The sequence below is a fragment of the Desarmillaria tabescens genome (assembly GCF_030435595.1).
Source record: "Desarmillaria tabescens strain CCBAS 213 chromosome Unknown EV420scaffold_14, whole genome shotgun sequence".
Classification (NCBI taxonomy): Eukaryota; Fungi; Basidiomycota; class Agaricomycetes; order Agaricales; family Physalacriaceae; genus Desarmillaria; species Desarmillaria tabescens.
Window position 1 is genome coordinate 316,726 of NW_026848313.1, and position 24,283 is coordinate 341,008.

Below are 24,283 nucleotides of genomic sequence, written 5' to 3' on the forward strand. Positions count from 1 at the left end.
CACGCGACTGTGACAACCATGTCTTTCTTCAAACCCCAAGCCCAGACGACCAAGGCGTCACTGAAGCATGTCGTGGAACCTGAATTGCAGCCTTGGGTAGAAAAATAGTGCGTTGTTATCTGAATGGTCGTCCTACCGCGTCTGACATCAACAGCCGGCCTAAAACTATCGACGATGTCTCTGCTCAAGAGCACACTGTTGCTGTCCTCAGAAAGACACTGACATCGACAAATGTATGCGTGTCCTTTCACCCTTTCGCCTTTATTAACATGTCCTAGCTGCCCCACATGCTGTTCTATGGACCACCAGGGACAGGCAAAACGTCGACCATCCTCGCCCTTGCCCGGCAGCTCTTCGGGTACGCGCCCTATTCCAAAATCTAGATTTTCTTTTTAGAAACCAGTTCTATCGCAGCCCGGAAAACTTCCGTAATCGTGTCCTCGAGTTAAACGCGTCTGACGAACGTGGCATTTCAATTGTCCGCGAAAAGATCAAGAACTTTGCGCGCCAAACTCCTCGTGCCCAAGCTGTCTCGTCAGACGGAAAGGAATATCCATGTCCACCTTACAAAATCGTTATTCTCGACGAGGCCGATTCTATGACCCAGGATGCCCAAGGTGCCCTCCGACGTATCATGGAAACATACGCGCGCATTACACGGTTCTGCCTCGTCTGTAACTATGTCACCAGGTGCGTTCACTCCCAAGTCGAATTTCGCGATGCCAATTAAAGACATCTAGAATTATTGAGCCGCTCGCCTCGCGTTGTTCCAAGTTTCGCTTCACTTCCTTGGACAACCAATCATCATCTAGTCGCCTAATGCATATTGCGACTGCAGAGCACATCACAATAGAGCCCTCAGTGGTCGAAACCCTGATCAGTGCTTCCTCCGGCGACCTTCGACGCGCCATTACCTACCTCCAGTCAGCTTCACGTCTGTCTTCATCGACAAGCCCTCCGACTCCAATAACACCTCGTGACGTCCAAGAAATCGCAGGCGTTGTTCCCGACGATATTATTAATAATTTCGCTGGTGTCCTAGGTATTGACATGGATCAATCAATGAGTGGCACCACCCCCAAGCCTGGCTTCAAGGAAATAAGATCGGCAGTGAAGGAGATCATCCGAGAAGGATATTCCGCGTCTCAAGTATTATCTCAGGTGCCCAGCTCTTTTCACCATTACGTGCTCTCTCGTCCTAACAACGTCTTGCGGTAGCTTCATGATCTCGTGGTACTACATCACACCCTAAACGCAAAACAGAAATCTCAATGCGGTCTAGTTTTCGCTGAAGCCGACAAGGCTCTTTGTGATGGGGCGGACGAGGAACTATGGATACTAGAAGTTGGCTTACGCGTCAATAAAGCTGTCTCATAAGTCTTCCTGTGCGCTTGATTATTTTTGTCTACTGTATACCTAGATTGAGCTATTTCTCAGCGATATTTATACAAATTACACTGATATCGATAGACCATCATCAAGCATGCGACGCGACAATGAAGTTCAGTAAAAAAAGTTATGTAAATGCAAACATCGAGAACACAATACAACTGCCTATTTTTTGGGGAGCTCACCGGATGCCGGCGGTGGCTTTTTGCAAGGCCCGCTTAATACCGAGCTGCGCCTTCTTCAGCTCATCGGCGGTAGAATCCTCAATCTCTAACTTCTCAAGCGCCCTAGCCAATTCAGCTTCCACCTGCGACTTAGCACCCCGCTTAAGCTTCATGCCAATTTCGGGTGAGGTGATGGTGCCTTCGACTTGATGAATGTAAGCTTCAAGATCCGACTTGGCTTCGTGGCGAGCAGAGAACTCTTTGTCAGCCATCTTGAATTGCTCGGCGTCTTTAATCATTTGGTCGATTTCAGCGGAGGATAGACGGCCGACGGAGTTCGTGATACCTGGAATAAATATCGTCAACATGAAATCGGAAAAAGTATAATCTGAGAAATCATACTGATTGAGGCTTTGCGGCCAGATGCACGATCCTGAGCAGAGACCTTCAAGAGACCGTTGGCATCGACCTCGAAGGTAGTAACCAGCTCGGCTTGACCCCGCAGCATAGGAGGAATGCCAGTAAGCTCGAACTCTCCAAGCAACCTGTTGTCACGGACACTGGGTACGCTCTCCTTCGTAGCTATGAATGGTAAGTTAGCACGAAAAAAGCAAGGAAGAGAGTGAACTTACACAGGGAAAGTGACAGTGGTTTGGTTGTCCTCGACTGTAGTGAATGTCCGGGACTTGTTGGTAGGAATGGGGGTGTTGCGAGGTACGACAACACCGAAGACGTCACCCTGCATGGCAACACCGAGCGACAGAGGAGCGACGTCGAGAAGTAGGAGATCCTTGGTTTGTTCGGATGTCTGGCCAGTCAAGACAGCAGCTTGGACGGCAGCGCCGTATGCAACAGCTTCGTCGGGGTTGATAGACTTGTTGAGCTGACGGCCTCCGAAGTACTCCGAAACGAGGGCCTGGATTTTAGGGATACGCGTGGAACCACCGACAAGGACGATGTCGTCGACCTTCTCACGGGGCATCTTGGCATCCTTCAAGACCTTCTCGACGGGGTCAAGAGTGGACTTGAACATCGCAGCGTTGATCTCCTCGAAACGAGCCCGCGTGATGTTGGCAGAGAAGTCCTCACCCTAAAGCATGTCACGTCAGCTAGAAGAATGTTTTGAAAAGGTGATAATACCTGGAACAAGGAGTCGACTTCGACGGTAGTTTGCGCGACGCTGGAAAGAGTCCTCTTGGCACGCTCGCAAGCACTCCTCAGACGACGAAGGGCACGGGCATCTTCTGAGATATCGAGCTTTGATTTCCTTTTGAACTCATTCTTGAAGTGCTCAAGGAGGGTGTTATCGAAATCTTCACCACCCAAGTGAGTGTCACCGGCGGTAGCTTTGACGGCAAACACGCCACCGCTGATGTTGAGAAGAGACACATCGAAAGTTCCACCGCCAAGATCGAAAATCAAGACGTTCTTCTCGGTCTTGCTTTGACGGTCCAAACCGTAAGCAATGGCGGCGGCCGTGGGCTCGTTGATGATACGGAGGACCTCCAAACCAGCAATAGCACCAGCATCCTTGGTAGCGAGACGTTGAGAGTCGTTGAAGTATGCGGGGACGCTGTTAAAAAAATGAGCAATATAACCGGCGCCATCAAAAGACCAACATACGTGACGACGGCCTTCTTCACGGTCTTGCCGAGCTTAGCCTCGGAGATTTCTTTCATCTTCGTGAGGACCATGGATGAGATTTCCTGGGGGCTGAAAGTTTTGTCCTCGCCAAGGTAGTTGACCTTGATCAGAGGAGATCCGTCCTTCTCCACAACCTCAAAAGGCCAGTGGAGGATGTCCTGAAGCGATGAAAGATGGAGTTTTTTCGTCTTTACGGGACAGGTAAAATTTTCATACCTTCTTCACATCGGGATCACTGGATACTCGGTGAGAAAGGCTAGCAAGAATAAGAACAAAAGGCACTCAACTCGAAACGACGACCAATGAGCCGCTTAGCATCGAAAACCGTGTTACGAGGGTTCATGGCGGCTTGATTTTTTGCGGCGTCACCGATCAATCGCTCTTCAGCAGAGAAGGCGACATAGGACGGTGTCGTCCGGTTACCCTCTGAGCAACAATAAGCACAAGTTTGGAGCATGTCATGAAAAAAGGCAGCTCACGGTCGTTGGCGATGATCTCTACTCGGTCGTTCTGCCAGACACCAACACATCTACGCCGACCCCATGAAAAACGTCCAAACGATATGAAAAGAGAGAAACATACGAGTATGTGGTACCGAGATCAATACCGACAGCGCCATCGAAGAGGTCATCCATTTTGAAGAAGTGGAAAGGGAGGGAGGGGATTGGGGCACGGGTTGCGTTGTGGAAGGGAAGAAAAAAAATTTGGCCCAAAATCGATGGCTGAAGTAAGCAGCTGTAAGCCGAGCACAGCCACATCCGTTTTCTTATGCTCTCACATCACGCAGGCAATTTGGCCAAGCGATGTATACCAGTCAAACGGTTCACTCGTACTCTGTACAGACTTTCCGCCACCGACGATGAGCCTGCAAATAAGCGTCTTGAGACGACCCAGGACTGGACCGAGTTCCAGATGGATCGTGTGCAGCGGACAACACTGAGTGCGTCCCGGTTCACCCCATTGATATATTTTCTAAGTCCTGTTTTGCGCAGTCAAACTTATGGAACAGTACGGTTCCACCCAAACCCGCGAAAATACATGGACACTACGGGATTCCCTTCGAAGGCCCCCAGCAGAAGCCACCTTGTCTGCTCTCCTCGCGACTGGCGCTCACTTTGGCCATGCAGCCTCCATTATGAACCCTAATTTCATGCCATATGCATATGGTGTGAGAGCAGGCATTACCATCATCGATATGGATCGTACACTACCTCTACTTCGTCGCGCAGTCAACCTTGTTCGTTCGATTGCACACAACCGTGGACAAATCGTCTTCGTTGGCACGCGACCAGATATTCGTCCCGTGGTTGAGAAAGCCGCTAGACGTGTAGGACGCCAGGGATATCATGTCGGGGAGCGGTGGCTGCCTGGTACATTGACCAACAAGTTTCAAATGTTCGGCGAGGACACCGTAACCAAAAATAAGGTCGTACCAGACCTTGTCATTCTTCTCAATCCTCTCGCAAATATGAATGCCATTCGCGAATGCGCCGTCGAACATGTTCCTACTATCGGGATCATCGATTCTAATGCCGACCCCCGCCTCGTCATGTACCCCATACCCGCCAATGACGAAAGCACGCGTACGGCCGAGCTTATTGCTGGGATACTCAGCGTTGCCGCTAGAGAGGGTGTTGCTATCAGGCAGCAAGTGCTGCAGATGCCAGACTTGTGGGAGATAGACGAGAGGATGAAGAAGACCATTCAGACAGACTTACCCGACATTGACTTGGATACCGATTCCTACATTGACGGCGAGTCTTCCCCTGATAGTAGGTCTCAAGGAAGGCCACCGCAAAAGCCCGACGGGCATGGCTGGGATTATTGATATTGAATATACATTTCATATGCTCTATCCATATTACTTGGTCTGTCCCTGCTGAATTTCGTACCAATATTCTGCAAGGTAAGAGCATAAGCTTTGAAGTGTTTAATATAAGCGAATAGTGCGAATAGTTCTTACGTTCTGCTTGCTCTAAGGCTCGAACGTTCCCTTTCAGTTTGTTGATGGTCTCGATGTATTCGTCCTCCTCTTCACTATCAAAGACTATCCCTCCTCCTGCTTGAAGGTATGCTGTACCGTCTTTAAACACCATCGTTCGGATAGCGATACACGTATCCATTTCGTCAGCTGAAAAATCGAAACGACCAACCGCGCCTGCATAAACACCGCGACGTTCTTGTTCAAGCGACGATATAATTTCAATAGCTTTGATTTTCGGTGCACCGGACACTGTCCCGGCAGGGAAGATTGAGCGGAATGCATCAAACCTAGATCAATCATCAGAAGACTTTCGAAAATCTGCAGCAAGCAAACCTAGTCAAGCCTTCACGGAGCGTTCCAGAGACTTGGGATGTCAAATGTATCACATGACTGAATTTTTCGACTCTCATGAGGTGGTCCACTTTGACCGACTTGGGTTCACAGACGCGGTTCACGTCATTTCGAGCCAGGTCTACAAGCATTATATGTTCTGCGCGGTCTTTCTCGGAAGCTGACAAGATAGCCCCTAGCTTGGCGTCCTCTTAAAGCAGATGTCAGTAGGTATTAAGCAGACAAACGCAGTCGCCAACCTTCTGGAGTCTTGCCGCGCCTCGTTGTTCCCGCGATGGCGTGGTTGAACACGACATTTTTTTCGACTTTGCAGAGCGTTTCAGGACTTGCACCAACGATCTGCAGGTCTCCACAGTCGAGGTAAAACATGTATGGACTTGGATTGACCTGTCGCAAATGCCGGTATGCATTGAACGGGTGTAGAGACGTAGGACGAGCAAGCCGTTGAGACGGTACGGCCTGAATGATATCTCCCGCTACTATATGGCCCTTCAGCTTGGTGACAAATGCCTCGTATCCCTCCTTCCCCACGTTGGACACGCCTTCAACGCCCAGTGTGGTTATCGGAGGTTGGAGAACTTCGGGAGTAGTGTTTACGAGGAGGACTTTGGCTAGTCTCCGAGCCTTGGCCACGGCAGTTTGGTATACGAACGACAAACTTCCTGTGCCCGCATTTCTGGGGCTGAACACATGGGACACAACTTTTAGAGTCTGGAATATGTGGTCGTATACAATGAGAGTGTCGACGAGCATGAAGACAGTTTCGGGTATCTGCAAGGTATCCTTGAGTTCGCAAGCGGTCTTGGGCTCAAAATGCTGGATACAATCATAGGATATGTAACCGATAGCGCCGCCAGTAAATGTGGGGATCTCGGGAATCTTGACGTATTGGTACAGAGATAATTCCTTCTGAAGAACAGACATGGGATCGCCATTGTGTTCCTCTCCGGGGCCTGTTTTAATTACTTTGAAGGGATCTAGTGGACATTGAAGACGGCGCAACGAGAAATGCAAGTACTGCTCACCAGCGCCGATGAAGCTATATCGACCAATGCTCTCCCCACTGATACCAGACTCCAGAAGGAAGCTGTACTTTGAGTCTTTGGCGATGCGCAAGTAGGCCATACATGGTGTTATCAGATCTGCTGGCAGTTCAACATAGACGGGCACGCAGTTTCCTTGTTTTTCTTTGACGATGAGCTGCTCAACTGTTTCCAGAGGAGGATATGCGGGAAGGTTCTGGATAGGATGAATTAGCTCAGCGGCTCAACTGCCTGCAATGACTCACTTGAACGTCCATCAACACAGCGCAGAAGGGAACGGCGTCAATTAGGAGCAAATGGCAGAGACTAAGTACAAATACCGGTCAAATGTTTGAACGTCTAAGCGTGACTCAGTCGCGATCCAATTCCGTCCATGATCACCCCGCGATTTTCGTGTCGCCAAACCGTCGAGTCCGTCGTTATCTCTGTCTACTGTCCGTCTGTCAGGGTAGGTCGCAGGTCTGGCACTCTAGGTCTGTGCTGAAAGAATTCCAGGCTTCGGACGTCGAGTTGAATGTCGACGACACTTTGTTCACGCTCCATATAAATCCGTATTTCTTGCGCCTTAATTTCTCTCACGCATTGCTTGAGGACGACAAGTCATCAGCGACTTACGATGGGGGAACGGGCTACCTGACTGTTGTGCTAACAAAGCAGACGCGAGGGCAGGAATTCCGTGATTTAGATCTTTTGGCAAAACTGTTGGCGCCTCGCCCGTCAAGCAATGAAGTCAAAATCGAAGTACTTGATTCGAGCCCTGAAGATGATAACGATCTCGTTGCAAAAACTCAGGCTCTTTCCATCGAGCCTGATGTATTAGAAGGTTCCCCCTTGCTCTCTCACCTTCATGAGAATGTGTTGACGATTCTGACCAGCCGCCCAAAATGATTGGCAGATGCCTCAGACTGTTCCTGACCTTCTACCTCCCCTGCATTTATCAACATCCTATGGCTTTTTGAATCGACATTCGGGATACTTCGTCCATGTTACTCACACTGAAAATGAAGTAAACGAATTAGGCGCAGAAGCGGAACAGTTGTCATCTGAAGAAAGACGTCACATACGCATACAGCACGAGGATGATAAATGGGATGAAGAATACTACATGTAATGTAGTCTTCTCGACTGATCGTGCACTGCAACCAACCATGCGTTCTAGGGCAGACTTCGCAGAGTCCGATAATATCGAACCGTTCTTGTCGTGGTCCCATCCTCATATAAATACCTCCGGCGATTTCCAGTTTACTGAGGCCGAAGAACTCGTCATGCTGAATCTGCCGCGGGTAGAGTGTAAGGCGCCATTTCTCTCTTAGCGCTTTACGTTGATCTGATACGCGGCAGTTCTCGTGACCGCAATGGAAACGCACAATCTGTACTTGACTCTGATCAACCTTTTATTTTCATACTCGTACGAGTCCCGGACCACACACCATGACCCCACTCCCGAAAGTGCTTGGACCATCAGTTCTCTAACACCCTGTTTCTCAGCGCTAGATCCCCCACCCTACTGCGATCAAACCTTTACCCATGCGGACATATTTTCTCCATCTGAAATTGCTTCGACCTTCATTGCGTCGTATAGACGCAGCCTCGCCTTTCCACTTTACCGCTCCTTTACTCTGGCCGAGCGGTGTCGTTTAGATGTCGCCGAGCTGCTAATGAAAGGCAGAAGGACACTGGCCCGATGCCTATTGGAAATGAAGGACATCTTAGACCATCATGAGGTCTATTACATTTACAGCAAAATATGGGTGAACGATTTTTGTGTCTGGATTCAAGTCCATGCCAAGTACGACATCCTTCTGTTTCTACGATACCCGGACTGATAATCATTATAGGGATGAAACTCTGCAGCTATTAGGGAAATCCGTGAAATCCGCAAAAATAGCCAAGTCTTCGATTGGTTGGGATCTCGAACAACTTGAGGCATTGGTCCTTGATGCCCAAGTAAGGAGTTCAGACAGCGACGAAGATTCGGACGATGATGACATCTGATGGCCCTGCGCCAGTTTGGGGACGCTGCCCACTTCCCGTCACAATCACCGAATTTGAGCGCGTCTGCGTGTTAACATCGGACATTAGCTCGCCCGTTTTTGACGACGACGTTAGGTTGATCGATTGGTGTGACTCCTTATCTCAATCGAGTCTCTACTTATAGAACGTCAAACGCCGGAGCCGTTGTCTGTATAGACATCAAGTAGACATAACGACTTGATCAATGTATATATGTTGGATCTGGCAAGTTCTTCTCAAGGGTTACATCAAGTTTCCGCTAAGTTTGTAAAATGATTTACATATATCTAAACTTGATTCTTCTGGCTCTAGTGGCGCTTTCGGCACATTAACGACATGTCCACGTTCACGAGTCTAACGGTACTTTGCCGACAAATATCGCTCTATCGATGACATGTCATCACTTGGGTTTCACCGTATCTGGCATGTCTTGTCCAAGGTGCGCTCATAAGTAATATCATCCCATGTTTGATGTCAGTACCATTGTATTCCAATCCATCCGATGACCGCCATTGGCCTTCCGTTTCGTCTATATACGTACGTATTACGATACTTGTGCATCTGCCCATGCCGCAGGTTTGAACATAAATATCATATCCGGATTACTTCCTCGTTCCGAACATTCGCCAAGTCCATATGCAGCCATCCACTTGACGCATGTCAGATGGTCCACGTCGAAAGCGAATATTAATGCGAATCAATAAGTGTCCGAAACATACAATTATTATAACGAGATATGGCGTTATTTCTAATCCGTACGGACAGATGGCTTCCTAGCATGAGCTGTCTGCTCTTCGGGAACCACATCAAAACCACTCTGCCCGAGATCTGCCGGAAGGGCGGCTGTCTCATCCAGTGGAGATGATAGAAGACCTTCTTCTTCTGGTAGACGATTCTGCTCGGTGGTTGCGGGCAGTAAAAATGCTGGAGCAGGAACGAGTCCGTTGAACATGAACTGTAACGAAGATTAAGCGGACTGGTGTTGTAAATCAGATGCAACATTACCGTGCCGTAGCTGTGCACAAAATTTTAGTATACCAATGACCCGTAAGGATATGAAACTTACACCAATAGTGAAAATCCGAGAACCTGTAACAACGAGACTGGCCATAGAAGCTTTTCCCAGCCCAGTCCCAAACTAATTATCCAAATGGAGAGCGTCCTGCAGGTATCCGTCAAAGAACGAGCGGTCGCGCTGACGTGTCGCGTAACACTGAGCCCGAAATAATTGAACAAGGAAATGCTGCACGCAATGGCAATACCGGAATACAATACAGAAGGCGTGTCAATCATCTGGTGCCAGCCTCGGGGGATATCAAAGAACGCCGACTGCTTGGAAACGGACGGTGTAGCGAGGATAGGGAGAATCAGCAGAATGGAGATAGCACCGAACAAGCCTTCGTAGCCGACAGCGACCAGAGGGGGAACTGAATATTGACCTGGAGATGTAAATTATCAGATCTAGCGAACACACAGGAAAATCTCGATTACGAACCCATGATCTTCTCTATAATGCGATGGAAATGAATGGGGAAAATGTTATATGGTAAGGAATGATGACGGACCTTCAACAACAAACTGAGTTGCCGTGCTAGATGAATGTCAGTCAAGTATATTAAGTATCCATGACGAAGTTGGCTTTACAAAACTTGTGCAAAGAGGATGAAGAAGATGCCTAACGTGAGTTATTAAGAAGGCCTGCCGAAAACGCGGAAGAAAAACCATACCGACGAGAACAGTGGTGGCCTCGGGCTTCTCGATAGGCTCTGGCGGCGGCAAGTCGGAGCTGACTGACGCAATCCAGGTTGGCATGGACTGTCCGACGAATTCTTTGACGGCGTCCTTGATGAGCGACCCGCTGAATCCGACTAATCCGACACCAGACATAACCACAATAAGGGACACCCATCTAAAGTTGAAATTCGACTTAGAATGAAAAGATACGCAAGTGTAAACAAGCGACTGAACTGGTACAACCAAAGCCGGCGGCGAAGAAACGCAACGCTAAAGAAGCCAACAAACAAGACAAGAGCTCCCCGAGTCATTTGATAGATTGATACAGGCGTATACAACAGCCCGACGTTCATCAGCTGTGAAGTTTGAGATGAAACCTCGACTTGATATCACACCATTCTGCATACGTACAGTGGTTCCGGTGAGGTCACACGCCGCGGGAATCCACAAGAGTAGAACCTTGGCTCCAGTAAGAGATTGAGGTGCGTTCTTGAGAGGGATGGACGCTCCGAGTTGGAGAGTCGGTATCAAGATGAATAGAAGGTATTCGGCGCTTAGATTGGATCCACGTGTACAATACGGGGAGGAAACCTTTGCCAACTGAGTTAATCAAGCGACCCAGATGCGAAGATAGCACCTACATAGCATTTCTCCGACTGATGCGGTTTATCGTTAACTGGACAACAAGAAGAACGAGTATCAACACTGACCAAACATCTGCAGAGTCTGCCATACAGGCTGTTCATACAGAACACGATGGCTGACATCCGTGTCGTCACAATTCTCTACACATTGCATATCCTGAGGGTTGGTTAACAGGGGCCAACCAGAACGGAGCGGCTATCGTACCTGCCATTTGCTCCAAAGTGAGTTACTGGAGCCCTAGATAAGAATATTAGCAAGGAAGAGAACGGAATACGAATGATATACAGTAAGTATCATGCCTGCCAGCAGGAAGGGAATGTAGAGAGAATGCATCGAGGGCATGGTGAGGGACGGGAGGCGACGTAGACAAATAGGCAACCGGTTTATTTAAATTAAGAACCCGGCTGAGATGAGACATATGTGAAATAAATAAATAAATAAATTGCTTCTGTACTATATGGCTCCAAATCTCCTGCTTCTTGACGAACTTCTTGGACCTCCCACCGCTACCCCTCCCAATTCGAATGGTCCGCCTCATCCTAGGCTCTACGAAAGGTGCGTCCCCGTGTCGTCGCTCGAAATCCGGTCTCATATCCGTCTCTAGGTAATGGCGTACGTTACTTTCCCTACACTGGTTACCTCGGCTTGACTCCAGTCAAGGTGGATGGAGGTCAGTCTTGTTCGTCTGCCCCATCCCGTCGCTGATTTCCTCTAGCCGTCCTCACAAGACTCGACCAGGACCTCAAAATGCTTCCGGCAAGGTCTATTACAGTTTCCGTACGATGTTACGAGCTAGTCCTGGGTCGCGTTGGCGTCTTACAGTCAAATGTGCTGGTCGATTACACAAAGGTTCTTTGGGAAAAGCCAGAGGGCCAAGAGTACGGCGAAATCGGCGACCTCGAGCTTCCTTTCAGATTCTCGATCCCTACCAAGGTCGGCGGTCTCAGCACGGCGTCCTTTGTGGAATACAGGTGTCTATGGCGTGTCGAAGCTAGTGAGTCTTCGTTTGCCTCATTTTCCGGCATTCTGAACTGAATTACGGCTAGTTCTCAATCATATTCCTATAACCGCCGTCGGTTCTCGCCAAGTGAAGCACGCCGAATTACCTCTAACTCGCTATGACATCCCTGCTCACTTCCTTCCTTCTCACCGTCGCCAGCAGTCATCATCTATACCTCCCCTCGACCGTCAGACCTCGAAGCCCCGCGCTCCCCGGATTCGTTATGCCATTAAGTGTCCATCGTTCCCAATTGGCCCCATGGACCTAGTGTCCGTCCATCTATATCTCTTACCTAACGATGCCTCAGTGTCGGTTCGAAGTGCGAGTGCCATCATTGAACGCCGTATACGCGTCAATGAGGCTTCAGCGCGCTCAACGGCACCAGCATCTTACTCTAATACCTCCGCAAGACCTATAAGTCAAGCCATCTTCGAGCATCACTCACCAGCACTGTCACCATTATCGCATTCTCCAATTTCATCATACCAGGATTCACACCATAATACCCATGCATCTATATCATCTTCTTCTCTTGCTTCTTCTCATCCTACTCTCACCCCGAACACAGTTTTTCCTTCAACAACTACCCTTTCCACTGCCGAAAAACGACCTCTGCTTCATGTCGGCAGTTCTTCGGAGAGTCCTTCGACCCCACCTACACCGTCAGAGCTGCCTCACGGTCGCACATCTGTTCATCCTGTCGCCGGAATGGAATCCTCTGGTCCATTCACTCGCGATCAGAACGGTATCCTTGCCAAAACTCTCACTGTACCATGGCCGGTTCCGAAGTCCAATAGCCGATGGGCCGTTGGAGAAACTGTGATAACCGATTTGGTATCCGTCAAATTCTTTGTTCGTGTCAAGGTTAGTACATGTCGTTGTCATGCTCGCCGCTTCTTACATTAGTGCATATAGGTTGTCGTAACCAGCCCTTCTGGTACCGAGTCTTTGGAGCTAGAGGAACGGGAATTGTCTATTGTGTCAACCAACGATGCGGAACGCCAGCTTGCCTTAGCCAACTACGAGTCACTTCAACAAGAGGCGCTTCGCTCAAAATCTAAATCACCCCGACGCTCCCGCCGGACACACGACGACCTGCCGGGAACTCCGGTACCTCGTCCACCGTCCGAGCGATCAGATGGACATACAGTCTCTTCTGGATCGTCACGGCAACCGACTAGTCACTCTGCCAAGGGTAAAGCACCTATCCGTAGGCCACACACTAGTGCCGGCCCACGAGACATGTTAGCCAAATTTTCTGTATCACGCCCACCTGAGCGCGAACCCGTGCCGTCGTTGGAGGTATTCAAGAGGATCAAGTACCATCGACCAGGGACAATGGACTCGGGGAGCAGAAACGGTAGCCAGTATCTGTATGCACCAAGAATGAGCGTTGCTCCGAGTGGAAGCAGTACTAGTTCGGGGACGAGTAGCATGACGAGCATCACTTCCAGCAGTTCGAGCTGCCGAAGCTCAGAGGAAGTGAGGGAGTGGGAGCAGGAACTGGCGAGGATCGAAATTCAGAGCCGGAGATCGAGCGACTTGGTTGGCTTTGCATACAAAAGAAACCGACCAAGCACCAGCAGCGCGAGACTACTTGTGGCGGGTAAATCTTAGACTTACAGGTAGCGCTGACGAGTCCTCATCCGAGTGCTCTGGGGTTGAGTTGATTTACACAGCATTTATTCGTATCTTTTCGCATTTCTGTATTTGTTTGTTAAACGTATATATGCTGTTCAGTACCTTGCTATCCTAGTACTAGTAAACGTCGATGTAACAATGTATTTCTGGATTTTGTACGCTTACCGCGTGACGGCGCCAGCCAAGAGGTTCGAGCCTCGCTGCATCAAATCCCGAGTCGGAAAGAATGAAGCAACAGCCGAGTAGCAAATTTAGATGATCGCAAGCTCCGACAGCAGTCTGACTGACGTAATAATCTTTACTCTGTTTCAATCATGTCTGCTCCGGGATTTCCTTGGTTTAAAGTCACAGGAGCAACGGCTGGCTGTAAGCAACTACTTTTACTTTATCCTTCACCTTGCATCTCTGATGTTGTGCTTTGTTCAACGTATACTTGTTATTTCACCTCCGCCCTTCTCGACATTTCGGACTCGGATTTTCTGGAATCCGAAAATCATCTTTCGTTTCCATTTTGTGGGATCGCGATCCATGTCTGCATACGCGGTGTCTGGTTAGTATTGGGCCTAGGCTACCTTCTCATGAAAAGTATGCGGGAAAATACACTAGTATACTCGCGTGTATTGACCCTTCTCACCAGCTACCGTTCCCTCCGAAGAGCAACTATACAATGTGAGTGTCCTACAGTTGTATTTACCTTCAAAAAATGTATAACTCTCCACGTAGAGAATGCCGCCTGACATGCAACGTAAAGTGGATGCAGCTCGAGCTGCGCGACTTGAAAGAGAAGAACAAACTACTCGGCAACTACAAGCGCAGGTGCGTGCAGCTTGTTCTGTTCCCTGTCTTCCTTCCATTCATCATGCCTCTTTCCTATTTCCAACACATGTAAATCCAAACCGCTGTCCGCGTTAATCCCTCTCCTTCGCCGCTTTTGCCTTAAACTATTTTTGGGATATGCTCTGCTACTACCTCAATTTGTGCTATTCCATGCATAGTCAGCACAGGATGATAGCGATCCCGATTTGCGAAAACCCATATGGGACTCTTCTCGCAGGAAATGAGGCCCGGGAGCGGCTGTATTGATGTATCTGCTTACGCTTTGCCGGTCCCGTCGAGGAAAATTTTTGGACATGTGTCGTCATTCAGTGTAACCGAGACTTCTAAGTTCGCGCTTAGAACCATGAAAATATTTATAGTTATCGGAAACAAGTTAATTACTAGTGAACGGAGATGACGAGAGAAAAACTGGGAGCGGTGTTGAATGCTAGTACTTAAATAAGCTGAGGCGCACTATTATGTGCAGGTGTAGTATGATCTATCGTTACGAATTACAGGCAAATGCTAGTGATGAGTTCTGAGATTGTCCAAATAGGTCATAATGAACTTGGTCGATCATAATGATCTATGTCTCTCTCTGCAAACATTCTGGTGAACAAGCAAAAGTGGAAGAATAATTCGTTAGACTCACCCTTCATCTCTGCTCTCGTCTCCTGTCGGCGTCCGCGGCCGCGAATATGCAACTGCCTCGCTCTCGCTTAATAAAGGTTCTTGTGTCATAGATTCCGGCGACGACGGTAAATTGTCATATGATGACCCTGGTGCCGTCTGAGAATCTGCAGAATGCACAGAGGACGGCTGAGAATTCGTATGAATAGGTGGTGGACGTTTACTCTGTTGACCCCCCCAATTTGTAGGCTCAGATTCCGGTGGAATACCAATCGTTATTGCAGGAATATCATGAGTTGGATTGTAAGACGTTTGTGGTTCGTTAATCGTAGCGTTCGTACTAGAGGGATCATGACTGGCATTAAGGACGGCACTTGCAGTGGAAGTAGCGCTTAGAGCGGCATTTAATGTACTGAAAGGAGCGGGATTAGGAGATTGTTTCCGCCATGATAAATCAGTCGGTGGTGATGGAGTGCGACTTCTGGAGGGTATAAATGACCTGCGTTTACTTGGAGAATATTCTGTACCAGCAGGAGACGGCGGCGTAAGAGATGTCGAAGGCGTAGAGGTAAGTGAACCGGAAGTTCGGTCTGACGGGGGTACTTCAAGTGCCGAAGATCCTGCGCCAGAAGACTCTGTAGTAGTTGCTGCTGCTGCTTCGGGATCGCTGGCATTCGCGGCCTTCCTCTTCTCTTCTGCTTCTTTCCGCTGCTGCTCTTCGTGCTCCAGTAGCGATAAACGCATTGCCTCCATGACCATGAGCTGTTCATTGATACGTCAAGCTCAGACCTTCCAAACAGATAAAGTACTCCTACCTCCTCCAAGTCCTGGCCACCCAAACCTATGTACTGCTCGAAACCCTGATTCGCGGAAGCTTGTTGTCGTCTACGAGATCGCCTGCTCCCACCTGTGTCTTGGTTCTCAGCAGCAGCAGCAGCTTCCTCTGGACTTAGGGCATGCACACGACCGCTCGTTACACCAACAGGAATAAGGCGATCGCCTACTTGTCGCATAATTATCCGCCTGTTTGCGCGACGAGTAACAGCTGCTCTCACGGCGGCTAACTTGGCCTCCCAGTCAGGCCGAATTTGATCTTGGAAGAATTGACGAAGGTAAGGATTGTCACGAAAAAAACCAAGATATGAGACAAACCAATCGTCACAACCTCTGGACTATCCGCACTGAAACTCTTCTGTCGGCGTTTATGAGTTGGGTAACCCGCTGTTGGTATCGACGGCTGAGAGCCTTTAGGTGAGTCGGATGACCATGGTGAGATCTAGTAAGCCAGCCGCATTAAGTCAGAGTCCGGTGTAGAGACACTTGAGAGCTACACACCGCCCCGTCACTTCCAATACCTGTCCGCCATGGAGGCGGGGTATACACTACGCCAAAATGCTCCTGGACGCAGTAAGGGCAAGCAGCAGGGTCAGAAACTAGATGGGTAGTAGTCGGTTCGCTCCGCTTTATCTGTACAAAGCATTCGGTGCAAATTGGATGGTCACAGCAGCGGGAATGATTGATGTTTGGGGGATAGTACTGAGAGACATGACGTAATGATAAATGGTTGTAGTCAGAGCAGTAGCAGACTCACAAGAAAGCAAATAGGACATTCAACAGCACCTCTGTAAACGGATGCCTCAGGACGCGCTGGTTCCTTGAGCGTGCTCGGTCGTTTGCTGCTTGTCTTGGGTCCATTCGAGCTGGGCGCGGCTTCAATTCGTGTCATTTGGTCCGCATTCTCGGGGTCCGGTAGTTCTTTCCTAGCAGCAAGTATCTGGTCGTCATCCCACGATTCATCGTAGTCCTCTAGTGGACGGTAAAAGGGTGCCAGTCGTCGAGCGCAAATGAGTTGGGAGACGACAGCTTGGTTCCAATCTCTGGGACCTGTGTAAACACCCTGGGGCGAAAGATGGCCAAAGTCTACAGTATCATCATGATGACCACGACCGGAAGATGATGAGCTGTTTCCCATGCTGATGCCTGCACAAGAGACGGGATAATGAAAGAATCCCCCAAGCTTTGACTTGGATCGTTGCTGTCAGTGCTAAGTAGTAAGTGGCTGTTATGTGATTGTTTGCTGCTGTTGAATTCGCCGTTCCAACCGAGGTCCCAATCACTTGTCGACGCGCTCACTGACTGACAATGACGGGAGCGTTGAGCAGGATGTCCGGATTTGTAGCCATTGCAGGAAAACAAGCCAGCGCCCGACGGAGGTAACAGTCATGGTACCATTGCATACATATGTTTTTCGACAGCTGTAAATTACTTACACACCGTCTATTTCTCCGCCCCATTTCCATCCTACTTAGACTTCGAGAGTCGGACTGTTCATTGCATACTTAATGAGTCACATTGAAAATCCTCCAATGGCGCCACAGGGTAAGATTTTCTCCACGATCTAGAGCCTCGGTGGATGTATGCGAGCATGAGTTATCGTAGAGGCTGAGGTGCAACAATACCCTGTAGATTTGACAGCTTCTTCGATGAGGCTACAGATCTGCCAAGTCAAAAAATAGAATTCGAATGGTAGATTGCATGTGCATAGCAATAGAGGACTACAAGTGGGCCGTCTTCGATTGCTCGTGATGAAAGAATTCCAACGCATCGTCGAAGACGTGACGGAGACTTTCCTCAAGTTATTTCATGCTTGGCACGAAGACAAATCGTATTTAAAGTGCAGCAATAATATCTATGCATGAGAATTGGTCCGTTCTCTCCCGGTTAGTCCAATAGATAATTTGAAGAATTAGCGACATAGCCACGTGTAAAGCATGTTGTCTGTCATAGATAATGGCACCTGGAAGGAAGCTAAAAACTTTATTTCCGATACATACAAACGTTCCCATCCCCGGTTGGAGGCTGCTAGGAATCAAGACTTGTGTCCTGTACGTTTTGATTCGTCACTCTGAAGCGGTGGGATGAGGGTGGCTTCCTGCCAACCACGAGTATAAAGATATTTTCTCTGTGGGTTCTCTTCATCCCAGCATGGAATTTCTTACAATGCGTGCATGTCGGTAGGAGGTGCATCCGAAGTCTTTCAAAGAAGCGGTTGGATAGATAGTCTTACATTTGCAGTTCGGAATGGACGCGCGGCGGGCCACAGAATCATACAGTAAGTTGACCACGATGTCAAAACAACTTCAATCAATTTACGGGCATTTGAGAGTCATGAGACAAAGAAGCGTTCGGAATAAGACACAACCACCAAGTTGGACAAAGCCGGTGAAGTGGGAAGGGCATTATAGTTGCGAACTTGACGGTGGTCACGGTCCCAAAGTCGCAAGAGAAGAATATGGTCCGCGAGCTTCATAAGTACCGCAGTAGTGGACCATACATAATTGCATTGTCAATGTAATGTGGCCTCAAGAACCTTTAGGACGTCCACAGATAACAGTTGACAAAGGCCTAACGAGTGGATATGGGAAAGGTGATGGCAGAGATCCAACGCCAGGTCTTAGGTACTCTGGACCCTGGCTGGATTATTGCCGTAGGCTAGTGCGATGTTCCTATCGCTAACCGAACCGGAGATTCTGACCGCCTTAAAGCTTGCCGTGATAAGTTCGCATGGTGATCACCGAGTAGCATGACAGAATTGTACGAATACCAGGCAGTACCAGTGACCAACAATGGTATGGTAGCAAGGCTTAGCAAGGTTCAAACGGCAACAGACTTACCCGGATGGTTGGGGTGTAGTCGCCGGCAACTCGAATGTTCGGGAGGTGACGTGGCCCCGTACTTCCACGTGGAGGACCGTTCCTTCAAATTCTCGCTGGTCGATCTCCGTCACGATCCTTTTTTTCTTTCTATGACCTGTCTCCCGTAATTTTGGCCAACTAGACGATATAGCTCTCATACCCGGCCTGCTTTCGTTCTTCATACCCCGGTATCATGGAAGCTCCCTGGACAAAGTCCCCAGAAGAAATACTTCAACATTTTGGCGTGGATCCAAGCCGCGGTTTAACTTCTGCTCAAGCCGCTAAGCATGCTGAACTGTATGGGAAGAACGGTGCGAGTATACTAAAGTGATTCGATGGCGCAATTGCTCACTCACACACTTTAGAGCTACCTGAAGATCCTCCTACTCCTCTCTGGGAGTTAATTCTAGAACAATTCAAAGATCAACTCGTCCTCATTCTACTCGGATCTGCTGTCGTTTCATTTGTCCTTGCCATCTTCGAGGATACCGAAGGCGGTCTTTCCGGCGCTGCGTTTGTAGAGCCACTAGTCATATTCCTCATTCTAGCCGCAAATGCGACTGTTGGCGTTATCCAGGAAACAAATGCCGAAAGAGCAATAGATGTACGCTTCGAATTAAACATCTCTCCAGGTCTTGCTAAATTCTACGACAGGCTTTAAAAGAATACTCGCCAGACGAAGCCAAGGTCATAAGGTCCAGTCAGCTCGCGCGAATTCATGCCTCGGAACTCGTACCTGGTGATATCATATCCATTTCTGTGGGAGATAAGATACCCGCAGACTGCCGATTAATCTCCGTATCTTCGAGTAGCTTCAGGGTCGACCAGGCTATTTTAACAGGAGAAAGCACAAGTGTCAACAAGTCTGTCGAGGTCGTTGCCGATGCTAGAGTTGTCAAGCAGGACATGGTCAATATCTTGTTTTCTGTATGTCGCATTTACTTGCCACTGGTACACGTACTAACAGATGGCCAATCAGGGAACAACCGTGGTTAACGGGAACGCGAAAGCAATCGTCGTCTTCACCGGAGAACATACCGCCATCGGTGACATCCACAAATCCATCACATCGCAGATTTCGGAGAAGACGCCGTTGAAGCGCAAGCTCGACGATTTCGGGGACACCCTGGCTAAAGTCATCACTGTCATATGCATTCTTGTATGGATAGTCAATATACGCCATTTCTGGGACCCTTCACATCAAGGTGCTCTACGCGGCGCTATATACTACTTCAAGATTGCGGTAGCCTTGGCTGTTGCCGCTATTCCCGAGGGTCTTGCTGCCGTCATCACCGCATGCCTAGCACTTGGCACAAAGAAAATGGCCCAGAATAACGCTATCGTCCGCAATCTGCCCAGTGTCGAAACTCTAGGCTGTACGAACGTCATCTGCTCTGACAAGACCGGGACATTGACCACGAATCAAATGAGTGTTTCGAATGTATGTCCTGTCTTGTATCTGGTACAGCCAAGAAAACATTTAACTTACATCCTTATTTTTTAGTTCGTCACTGTTGATGAATCAGGCCGTCCACGTGAATATACTGTTGAAGGCACCACTTTTTCGCCCTACGGATCGGTGACGTCTGTTGATGGCCCCGCCGAATTGTCATCAAACTCTCTTCAACGGTTGGCTGAGATCAGTTCTATATGTAATGATTCTAAGATCGTTTATCATTCGGTGCGTAGAGATGTCACTTCCCTTGCAGGAGACTTCTGAAGAGTCTCTTATTTAGGACAAGGACATGTACACCAATGTCGGTGAACCAACGGAAGCCGCTTTGAAAGTCCTCGTCGAAAAGATCGGCTGCACCGATGCCGAAGTCAATAAATCGTTGTCCTCGCTGTCACCCTCTGACCGAGCCAGCGCCGTTAATGAATACTTCGAAAGGACTATTCCTCGGCTCCTCACCTTCGAATTCTCTCGGGACCGTAAGATGATGTCGGTGTTGGTGAAACTAGAACGTGGAGGTGCCCTTTTCGCCAAAGGGGCCCCTGAATCTATCCTGGAGCGATCTATCTCGGCTCAGGTAAATGGAAAAACGATACCCATGACGCCTGAGCTACGGGAGGCGCTATTGGAACGGACTCTCGCGTATGGATCCAAAGGTCTTCGGACACTCGCCATGGCATATACCGAAGTCGAAGATGTTGACTCCGCACATTACCTGTCTGAGAGCTCCAAGGACTATTCTCGATTTGAGCAGAACCTAGTGTTCGTTTCCCTTGTGGGAATGCTCGACCCCCCACGCCCCGAAGTGAAAAGCGCAGTGGCCAATTGTAAAGCTGCTGGTATTCGTGTTGTCTGTATAACCGGCGACAACAAAGGAACGGCCGAGACTATTTGCAGGCAGATAGGAATTTTTGATGAGGACGAGGACTTGACTGGCAAGAGTTACACGGGACGGGAGTTGGACCAACTTACGCAGGAGGAGAAAATTGTCGCAGTCCAAAGAGCTAGCCTCTTCTCGCGCACGGAACCGGGGCACAAGAGTCAGCTTGTAGATTTACTACAGGGACTCGGATTAGTTGTGGCTATGGTGCGTTTATACTTTGCCTATGGGTTGCGTGTCCTCAAATACTGTACAGACCGGTGACGGTGTCAACGACGCACCTGCCCTGAAGAAAGCGGACATTGGTGTCGCAATGGGAAGTGGTACAGACGTCGCAAAACTAGCTGCTGACATGGTTCTGGCCGATTCGAATTTCGCAACGATAGAGAAAGCCGTTGAGGAGGGTAGGCTTATTTATAATAATACTAAACAGTTTATACGTTACCTCAGTATGTGTTCTTCTATTTCTCTGGATACCTTTATTAACCTAACTTTCCAGTATCCTCCAACATTGGCGAGGTTGTTAGGTTAGTCTGCAACCATTCGATTCTGCTGACCGCCGTTATTCATGCATGGCCTCTTTTTCCAGCATATTCTTAACCGTTCTTCTTGGCATGCCTGAAGCTCTAATTCCCGTCCAACTACTATGGGTCAATCTTGTCACAGACAGCTTACCGGCGACCGCATTGGGATTCAATCCCGCAGATCACTCCATTATGAGAGTGCCCCCTCGAAACAGCCGTGAGCCGCTTGTCGGCAAATGGCTCTTCATCCGATACATGGTCATTGGGATGTATGTCGGTTGCGCAACCGTCTTTGGATACGCGTGGTGGTTCATGTTCTATACCAACGGGCCGCAAATATCCTTTTACGAATTGGTAAGTCCCAAGCGTTCTCGACTGAAGTTCTTTCTCACAAGTCGGCCCGTAGACACACTTCCATCAGTGCTCGGCACTTTTCCCAGACATCGGATGTGAAATGTTCTCAAATGAGATGGCCAAGCGAGCAACTACCATCAGTCTATCCATCTTGGTGGTCGTTGAGATGTTTAACGCAATGAATTCTTTGTCGGAGAATGAAAGTTTGCTAAGGCTTCCAGTGTGGAAAAATCCGTTCCTCGTGGCAGCAATCACTCTGAGCATGGGACTACACTTCATGATTCTCTATGTACCGTTCTTTACGGTGGGTATTCTTGCTTCTACTTCGACCGGAGTGTTCTGATCGAGGCTTTAGACGTTGTTCGCCATCACACCGTTGAACTTGGATGAATGGAAGGCAGTCATATACATCAGCGCTCCTGTTATACTGATTGACGAAGTGCTGAAATTGATTTCGGTCCGTTCCACCGCCTTTTCTTATAAAGGCTTGCTAAACCGATTTCAGACGATGTATATTGACCCCCCTTCGAAGGCCAAAATAGAGTAGACTGTATGGTAGTGTAGCACAACAACGTATAAAGTACCTGAATATCGTTATATCTGAAACGCCCAGAGAGTGATGTCAGTGATGTCAAGGAAGAATTGATGTGGCGATTCTTGTATGCATATATTTGGATCCCTCAACCCCTCTCAGTCGACGGTCCAAGCCCGTCACCTTAGCCTCTCTCGCCGTTGTCCTTCCTGGCTGTAAAGCCCTCCAGACGCTCTCTTCCCTCCCGTTCCTTTGATCTCCGTCATTTTACGTTTCTCTACGGATAAAAACTCTTACCAAGGCACTTAAAGTCATGTTTTTCCATATCCCCATTGTTACTCTGGCCCTGTCCCTCGCTGCCCTCGCCGTTCCTCACGACAACAACATTCATGCCCATCGCCATAATGGCGTCGCCAAACGAGCTCGCGGAGACCTCAACAATTTTGTTAAGCGATACGATAACGCTAGATGGACTTTTTATGATGTTGGGTTGTGAGTATTGCTACCAATATCTATTAGTCGATCTCAATAATCTGACTTGTCCTCAGAGGTGCTTGTGGTTCTACCAGTGTCTCAAGCGATTATGTGAGTCTCTCGAGGGTTGCAATATGGAATTCACTAACATTTTCCTAGATCGTCGCTCTCAACTCCGAGGTAAATCATTCCATTTGCAAATGATTTTCCGTAGCTCAATGTTATCCGCAGCAATATGGAAGTGGATATCCTGGTCCTTACTGCTTCCAGACTATCACTATGACATACAATGGAAAGACGACGACTGCAACAATTATGGACGAAGTGAGTGACCCCACCCCGACCCTAGTTACGGGCTCATATCCCTCCTCTAGTGCCCCGGCTGTCCCTACGGAGGGTTGGATTTGTCTCGTGGTCTCTTCGACTTCTTCGCTGATGAATCGGCTGGTGTCCTTTATGGGACGTGGACCTTCAGTAGTGGCGGTTCAGGCGCAGCTTCGAGCTCATCATCCACTTATGTGTACACACCCACAACGACCAGTACCACTCCTCAGTGGACCCCCTCGACCACCTCTTCCAGTTCACAGTGGACACCCACGACCACTAGCAGCACTTGGACCCCACCAACTACATCAACTAGTTCCACTTGGAGTTCCTCCAGCACCAGCTCTAGTTCCACCTGGAGCGCACCAACGACGTCTTCGTCTTCAACCTGGTCATCCTCTTCGTCGTCGTCGTCGGCATGGTCCTCTTCCTCTTCCTTCGATTCGTCATCAGCTTCTGCTTCCAGTGCATCAATAGTGGTCGGCGTTATCCAGTAACAGTATGGTTGTTCCGACTGGTACGGTTGAACAGTCTACCGGTGATGGTCCGCAGATCCTGTATTACATGAATCAGGTCGTGGTCAACGCGGCGGGTGTAGTGCTTGTGGGAGCTCAACAGTTGCCCTAGGTGGAGTAAAGGCTCTCTTCACGCAATCTCCGACTCTAGCAGTCTTGAAGCTTGGAAGATGATTTGGTTTCATCGTTATCATTATTATCAGCATCGTTATACCTCCCGTTGATCGTTCTGTGCTTGCTTGCGCTGCTGGATACCCTTGTTTATCACATTCATTGAATTACCCTTTATCTCATCGATATTTCTTGACATTTCTCACTTTGCACCTTGCAAGCTTTTTTGTTATTCATGTGGGTTTTATTTAAATGACATTGCGGCATAAGACATATAAGTACATCTTAATGTATGTTCATAACGCTGGCGCTTTTAATACTTAGCAATTTTTAAACCTGTTTGTGAAAGGGGGATGATCTTCGATGA

At 48.7% G+C, this 24,283-nt stretch overlaps 11 protein-coding genes across 11 annotated transcripts; 7 read left to right on the top strand and 4 right to left on the bottom strand.

Annotated features, from left to right (window-relative positions):
- Positions 1-11: 11 nt before the first annotated feature.
- On the top strand, positions 12-1,656 carry EV420DRAFT_1536589 (P-loop containing nucleoside triphosphate hydrolase protein). Its single transcript, XM_060472885.1, has 6 exons — positions 12-107; positions 155-233; positions 279-358; positions 415-690; positions 741-1,161; positions 1,219-1,656. The coding sequence occupies exons 1-6, from the start codon at positions 19-21 to the stop codon at positions 1,375-1,377; spliced, it is 1,104 nt and encodes a 367-aa protein (XP_060331768.1). The 5' UTR covers positions 12-18; the 3' UTR covers positions 1,378-1,656.
- Positions 1,358-3,832, bottom strand: EV420DRAFT_1674687 (heat shock protein 70 family; the record flags this gene model as incomplete). Its single annotated transcript, XM_060479136.1, has 9 exons — positions 1,358-1,899; positions 1,956-2,113; positions 2,186-2,643; positions 2,694-3,126; positions 3,177-3,355; positions 3,414-3,432; positions 3,485-3,623; positions 3,677-3,726; positions 3,780-3,832. The coding sequence occupies 9 exons, from the start codon at positions 3,830-3,832 to the stop codon at positions 1,571-1,573; spliced, it is 1,818 nt and encodes a 605-aa protein (XP_060331769.1). The 3' UTR covers positions 1,358-1,570.
- Positions 3,833-3,953: 121 nt separating this feature from the next.
- Positions 3,954-5,038, top strand: EV420DRAFT_1332926 (ribosomal protein S2). Its single transcript, XM_060468830.1, has 2 exons — positions 3,954-4,137; positions 4,190-5,038. The coding sequence occupies exons 1-2, from the start codon at positions 3,966-3,968 to the stop codon at positions 5,023-5,025; spliced, it is 1,008 nt and encodes a 335-aa protein (XP_060331770.1). The 5' UTR covers positions 3,954-3,965; the 3' UTR covers positions 5,026-5,038.
- A 20-nt stretch (positions 5,039-5,058) lies between these two features.
- On the bottom strand, positions 5,059-6,832 carry EV420DRAFT_1620130 (ADC synthase; the record flags this gene model as incomplete). The annotated part of the gene is made up of 6 exons (XM_060475547.1): positions 5,059-5,096; positions 5,161-5,468; positions 5,515-5,722; positions 5,772-6,509; positions 6,558-6,771; positions 6,821-6,832. 6 exons carry the CDS (start codon positions 6,830-6,832, stop codon positions 5,059-5,061), a joined length of 1,518 nt encoding a protein of 505 aa, XP_060331771.1.
- Positions 6,827-8,923, top strand: EV420DRAFT_274203 (SHQ1 protein-domain-containing protein). The gene is made up of 6 exons (XM_060481502.1): positions 6,827-7,023; positions 7,071-7,398; positions 7,451-7,682; positions 7,735-7,865; positions 7,917-8,364; positions 8,414-8,923. Exons 1-6 carry the CDS (start codon positions 6,949-6,951, stop codon positions 8,568-8,570), a joined length of 1,371 nt encoding a protein of 456 aa, XP_060331772.1. The 5' UTR covers positions 6,827-6,948; the 3' UTR covers positions 8,571-8,923.
- A 413-nt stretch (positions 8,924-9,336) lies between these two features.
- On the bottom strand, positions 9,337-11,309 carry EV420DRAFT_1641782 (uncharacterized protein; the record flags this gene model as incomplete). Its single annotated transcript, XM_060477281.1, has 13 exons — positions 9,337-9,543; positions 9,594-9,603; positions 9,655-10,027; positions 10,084-10,095; positions 10,154-10,179; positions 10,233-10,263; positions 10,316-10,592; positions 10,649-10,678; positions 10,734-10,913; positions 10,964-10,998; positions 11,033-11,123; positions 11,172-11,204; positions 11,253-11,309. The coding sequence occupies 13 exons, from the start codon at positions 11,307-11,309 to the stop codon at positions 9,337-9,339; spliced, it is 1,362 nt and encodes a 453-aa protein (XP_060331773.1).
- Positions 11,310-11,367: 58 nt separating this feature from the next.
- On the top strand, positions 11,368-13,813 carry EV420DRAFT_1536661 (uncharacterized protein). The gene is made up of 5 exons (XM_060472886.1): positions 11,368-11,522; positions 11,572-11,637; positions 11,683-11,961; positions 12,014-12,831; positions 12,883-13,813. The coding sequence occupies exons 1-5, from the start codon at positions 11,492-11,494 to the stop codon at positions 13,582-13,584; spliced, it is 1,896 nt and encodes a 631-aa protein (XP_060331774.1). The 5' UTR covers positions 11,368-11,491; the 3' UTR covers positions 13,585-13,813.
- Positions 13,814-13,891: 78 nt separating this feature from the next.
- Positions 13,892-14,906, top strand: EV420DRAFT_274300 (uncharacterized protein). Its single transcript, XM_060481503.1, has 5 exons — positions 13,892-13,974; positions 14,164-14,193; positions 14,246-14,277; positions 14,332-14,424; positions 14,604-14,906. The coding sequence occupies exons 1-5, from the start codon at positions 13,923-13,925 to the stop codon at positions 14,667-14,669; spliced, it is 273 nt and encodes a 90-aa protein (XP_060331775.1). The 5' UTR covers positions 13,892-13,922; the 3' UTR covers positions 14,670-14,906.
- Positions 14,907-15,072: 166 nt separating this feature from the next.
- EV420DRAFT_1268652 (uncharacterized protein) lies at positions 15,073-17,026 on the bottom strand (the record flags this gene model as incomplete). The annotated part of the gene is made up of 5 exons (XM_060467457.1): positions 15,073-15,816; positions 15,870-16,147; positions 16,207-16,330; positions 16,390-16,590; positions 16,646-17,026. 5 exons carry the CDS (start codon positions 17,024-17,026, stop codon positions 15,073-15,075), a joined length of 1,728 nt encoding a protein of 575 aa, XP_060331776.1.
- A 1,628-nt stretch (positions 17,027-18,654) lies between these two features.
- Positions 18,655-22,620, top strand: EV420DRAFT_274395 (Ca-transporting ATPase). The gene is made up of 11 exons (XM_060481504.1): positions 18,655-19,060; positions 19,115-19,353; positions 19,404-19,676; positions 19,729-20,190; positions 20,254-20,430; positions 20,486-21,289; positions 21,339-21,531; positions 21,582-21,609; positions 21,672-21,960; positions 22,013-22,264; positions 22,316-22,620. The coding sequence occupies exons 1-11, from the start codon at positions 18,943-18,945 to the stop codon at positions 22,505-22,507; spliced, it is 3,027 nt and encodes a 1,008-aa protein (XP_060331777.1). The 5' UTR covers positions 18,655-18,942; the 3' UTR covers positions 22,508-22,620.
- A 24-nt stretch (positions 22,621-22,644) lies between these two features.
- On the top strand, positions 22,645-24,270 carry EV420DRAFT_1763286 (RlpA-like double-psi beta-barrel-protein domain-containing protein-containing protein). The gene is made up of 5 exons (XM_060480739.1): positions 22,645-22,984; positions 23,041-23,077; positions 23,126-23,146; positions 23,198-23,290; positions 23,341-24,270. The coding sequence occupies exons 1-5, from the start codon at positions 22,806-22,808 to the stop codon at positions 23,785-23,787; spliced, it is 777 nt and encodes a 258-aa protein (XP_060331778.1). The 5' UTR covers positions 22,645-22,805; the 3' UTR covers positions 23,788-24,270.
- The last annotated feature ends 13 nt before the right edge of the window (positions 24,271-24,283 follow it).

Excerpts from the sequence above, each read along its gene's own strand:
- EV420DRAFT_1536589 (XM_060472885.1), top strand. The coding sequence starts at position 19 with ATGTCTTTCTTCAAACCCCAAGCCCAGACGACCAAGGCGTCACTGAAG. Across the intron at positions 359-414 it reads CTTGCCCGGCAGCTCTTCGG|CCCGGAAAACTTCCGTAATC; the intron begins GTACGCGCCCTA and ends GTTCTATCGCAG. Across the intron at positions 1,162-1,218 it reads CGTCTCAAGTATTATCTCAG|CTTCATGATCTCGTGGTACT; the intron begins GTGCCCAGCTCT and ends GTCTTGCGGTAG.
- EV420DRAFT_274300 (XM_060481503.1), top strand. The coding sequence starts at position 13,923 with ATGTCTGCTCCGGGATTTCCTTGGTTTAAAGTCACAGGAGCAACGGCT. Across the intron at positions 14,194-14,245 it reads AGGCTACCTTCTCATGAAAA|CTACCGTTCCCTCCGAAGAG; the intron begins GTATGCGGGAAA and ends CCTTCTCACCAG. Across the intron at positions 14,425-14,603 it reads CTCGGCAACTACAAGCGCAG|TCAGCACAGGATGATAGCGA; the intron begins GTGCGTGCAGCT and ends TTCCATGCATAG.
- EV420DRAFT_1763286 (XM_060480739.1), top strand. The coding sequence starts at position 22,806 with ATGTTTTTCCATATCCCCATTGTTACTCTGGCCCTGTCCCTCGCTGCC. Across the intron at positions 23,078-23,125 it reads CCAGTGTCTCAAGCGATTAT|ATCGTCGCTCTCAACTCCGA; the intron begins GTGAGTCTCTCG and ends ACATTTTCCTAG. Across the intron at positions 23,291-23,340 it reads CTGCAACAATTATGGACGAA|TGCCCCGGCTGTCCCTACGG; the intron begins GTGAGTGACCCC and ends TCCCTCCTCTAG.
- EV420DRAFT_1536661 (XM_060472886.1), top strand. The coding sequence starts at position 11,492 with ATGGTCCGCCTCATCCTAGGCTCTACGAAAG. Across the intron at positions 11,523-11,571 it reads CATCCTAGGCTCTACGAAAG|GTAATGGCGTACGTTACTTT; the intron begins GTGCGTCCCCGT and ends ATCCGTCTCTAG. Across the intron at positions 11,638-11,682 it reads TCCAGTCAAGGTGGATGGAG|CCGTCCTCACAAGACTCGAC; the intron begins GTCAGTCTTGTT and ends GATTTCCTCTAG.
- EV420DRAFT_274395 (XM_060481504.1), top strand. The coding sequence starts at position 18,943 with ATGGAAGCTCCCTGGACAAAGTCCCCAGAAGAAATACTTCAACATTTT. Across the intron at positions 21,290-21,338 it reads TCGGATTAGTTGTGGCTATG|ACCGGTGACGGTGTCAACGA; the intron begins GTGCGTTTATAC and ends AATACTGTACAG. Across the intron at positions 21,610-21,671 it reads AACATTGGCGAGGTTGTTAG|CATATTCTTAACCGTTCTTC; the intron begins GTTAGTCTGCAA and ends CTCTTTTTCCAG.
- EV420DRAFT_1332926 (XM_060468830.1), top strand. The coding sequence starts at position 3,966 with ATGCTCTCACATCACGCAGGCAATTTGGCCAAGCGATGTATACCAGTC. Across the intron at positions 4,138-4,189 it reads TGTGCAGCGGACAACACTGA|TCAAACTTATGGAACAGTAC; the intron begins GTGCGTCCCGGT and ends TGTTTTGCGCAG.
- EV420DRAFT_274203 (XM_060481502.1), top strand. The coding sequence starts at position 6,949 with ATGATCACCCCGCGATTTTCGTGTCGCCAAACCGTCGAGTCCGTCGTT. Across the intron at positions 7,399-7,450 it reads CGAGCCTGATGTATTAGAAG|CCGCCCAAAATGATTGGCAG; the intron begins GTTCCCCCTTGC and ends GATTCTGACCAG. Across the intron at positions 7,683-7,734 it reads TGGGATGAAGAATACTACAT|GGCAGACTTCGCAGAGTCCG; the intron begins GTAATGTAGTCT and ends CATGCGTTCTAG.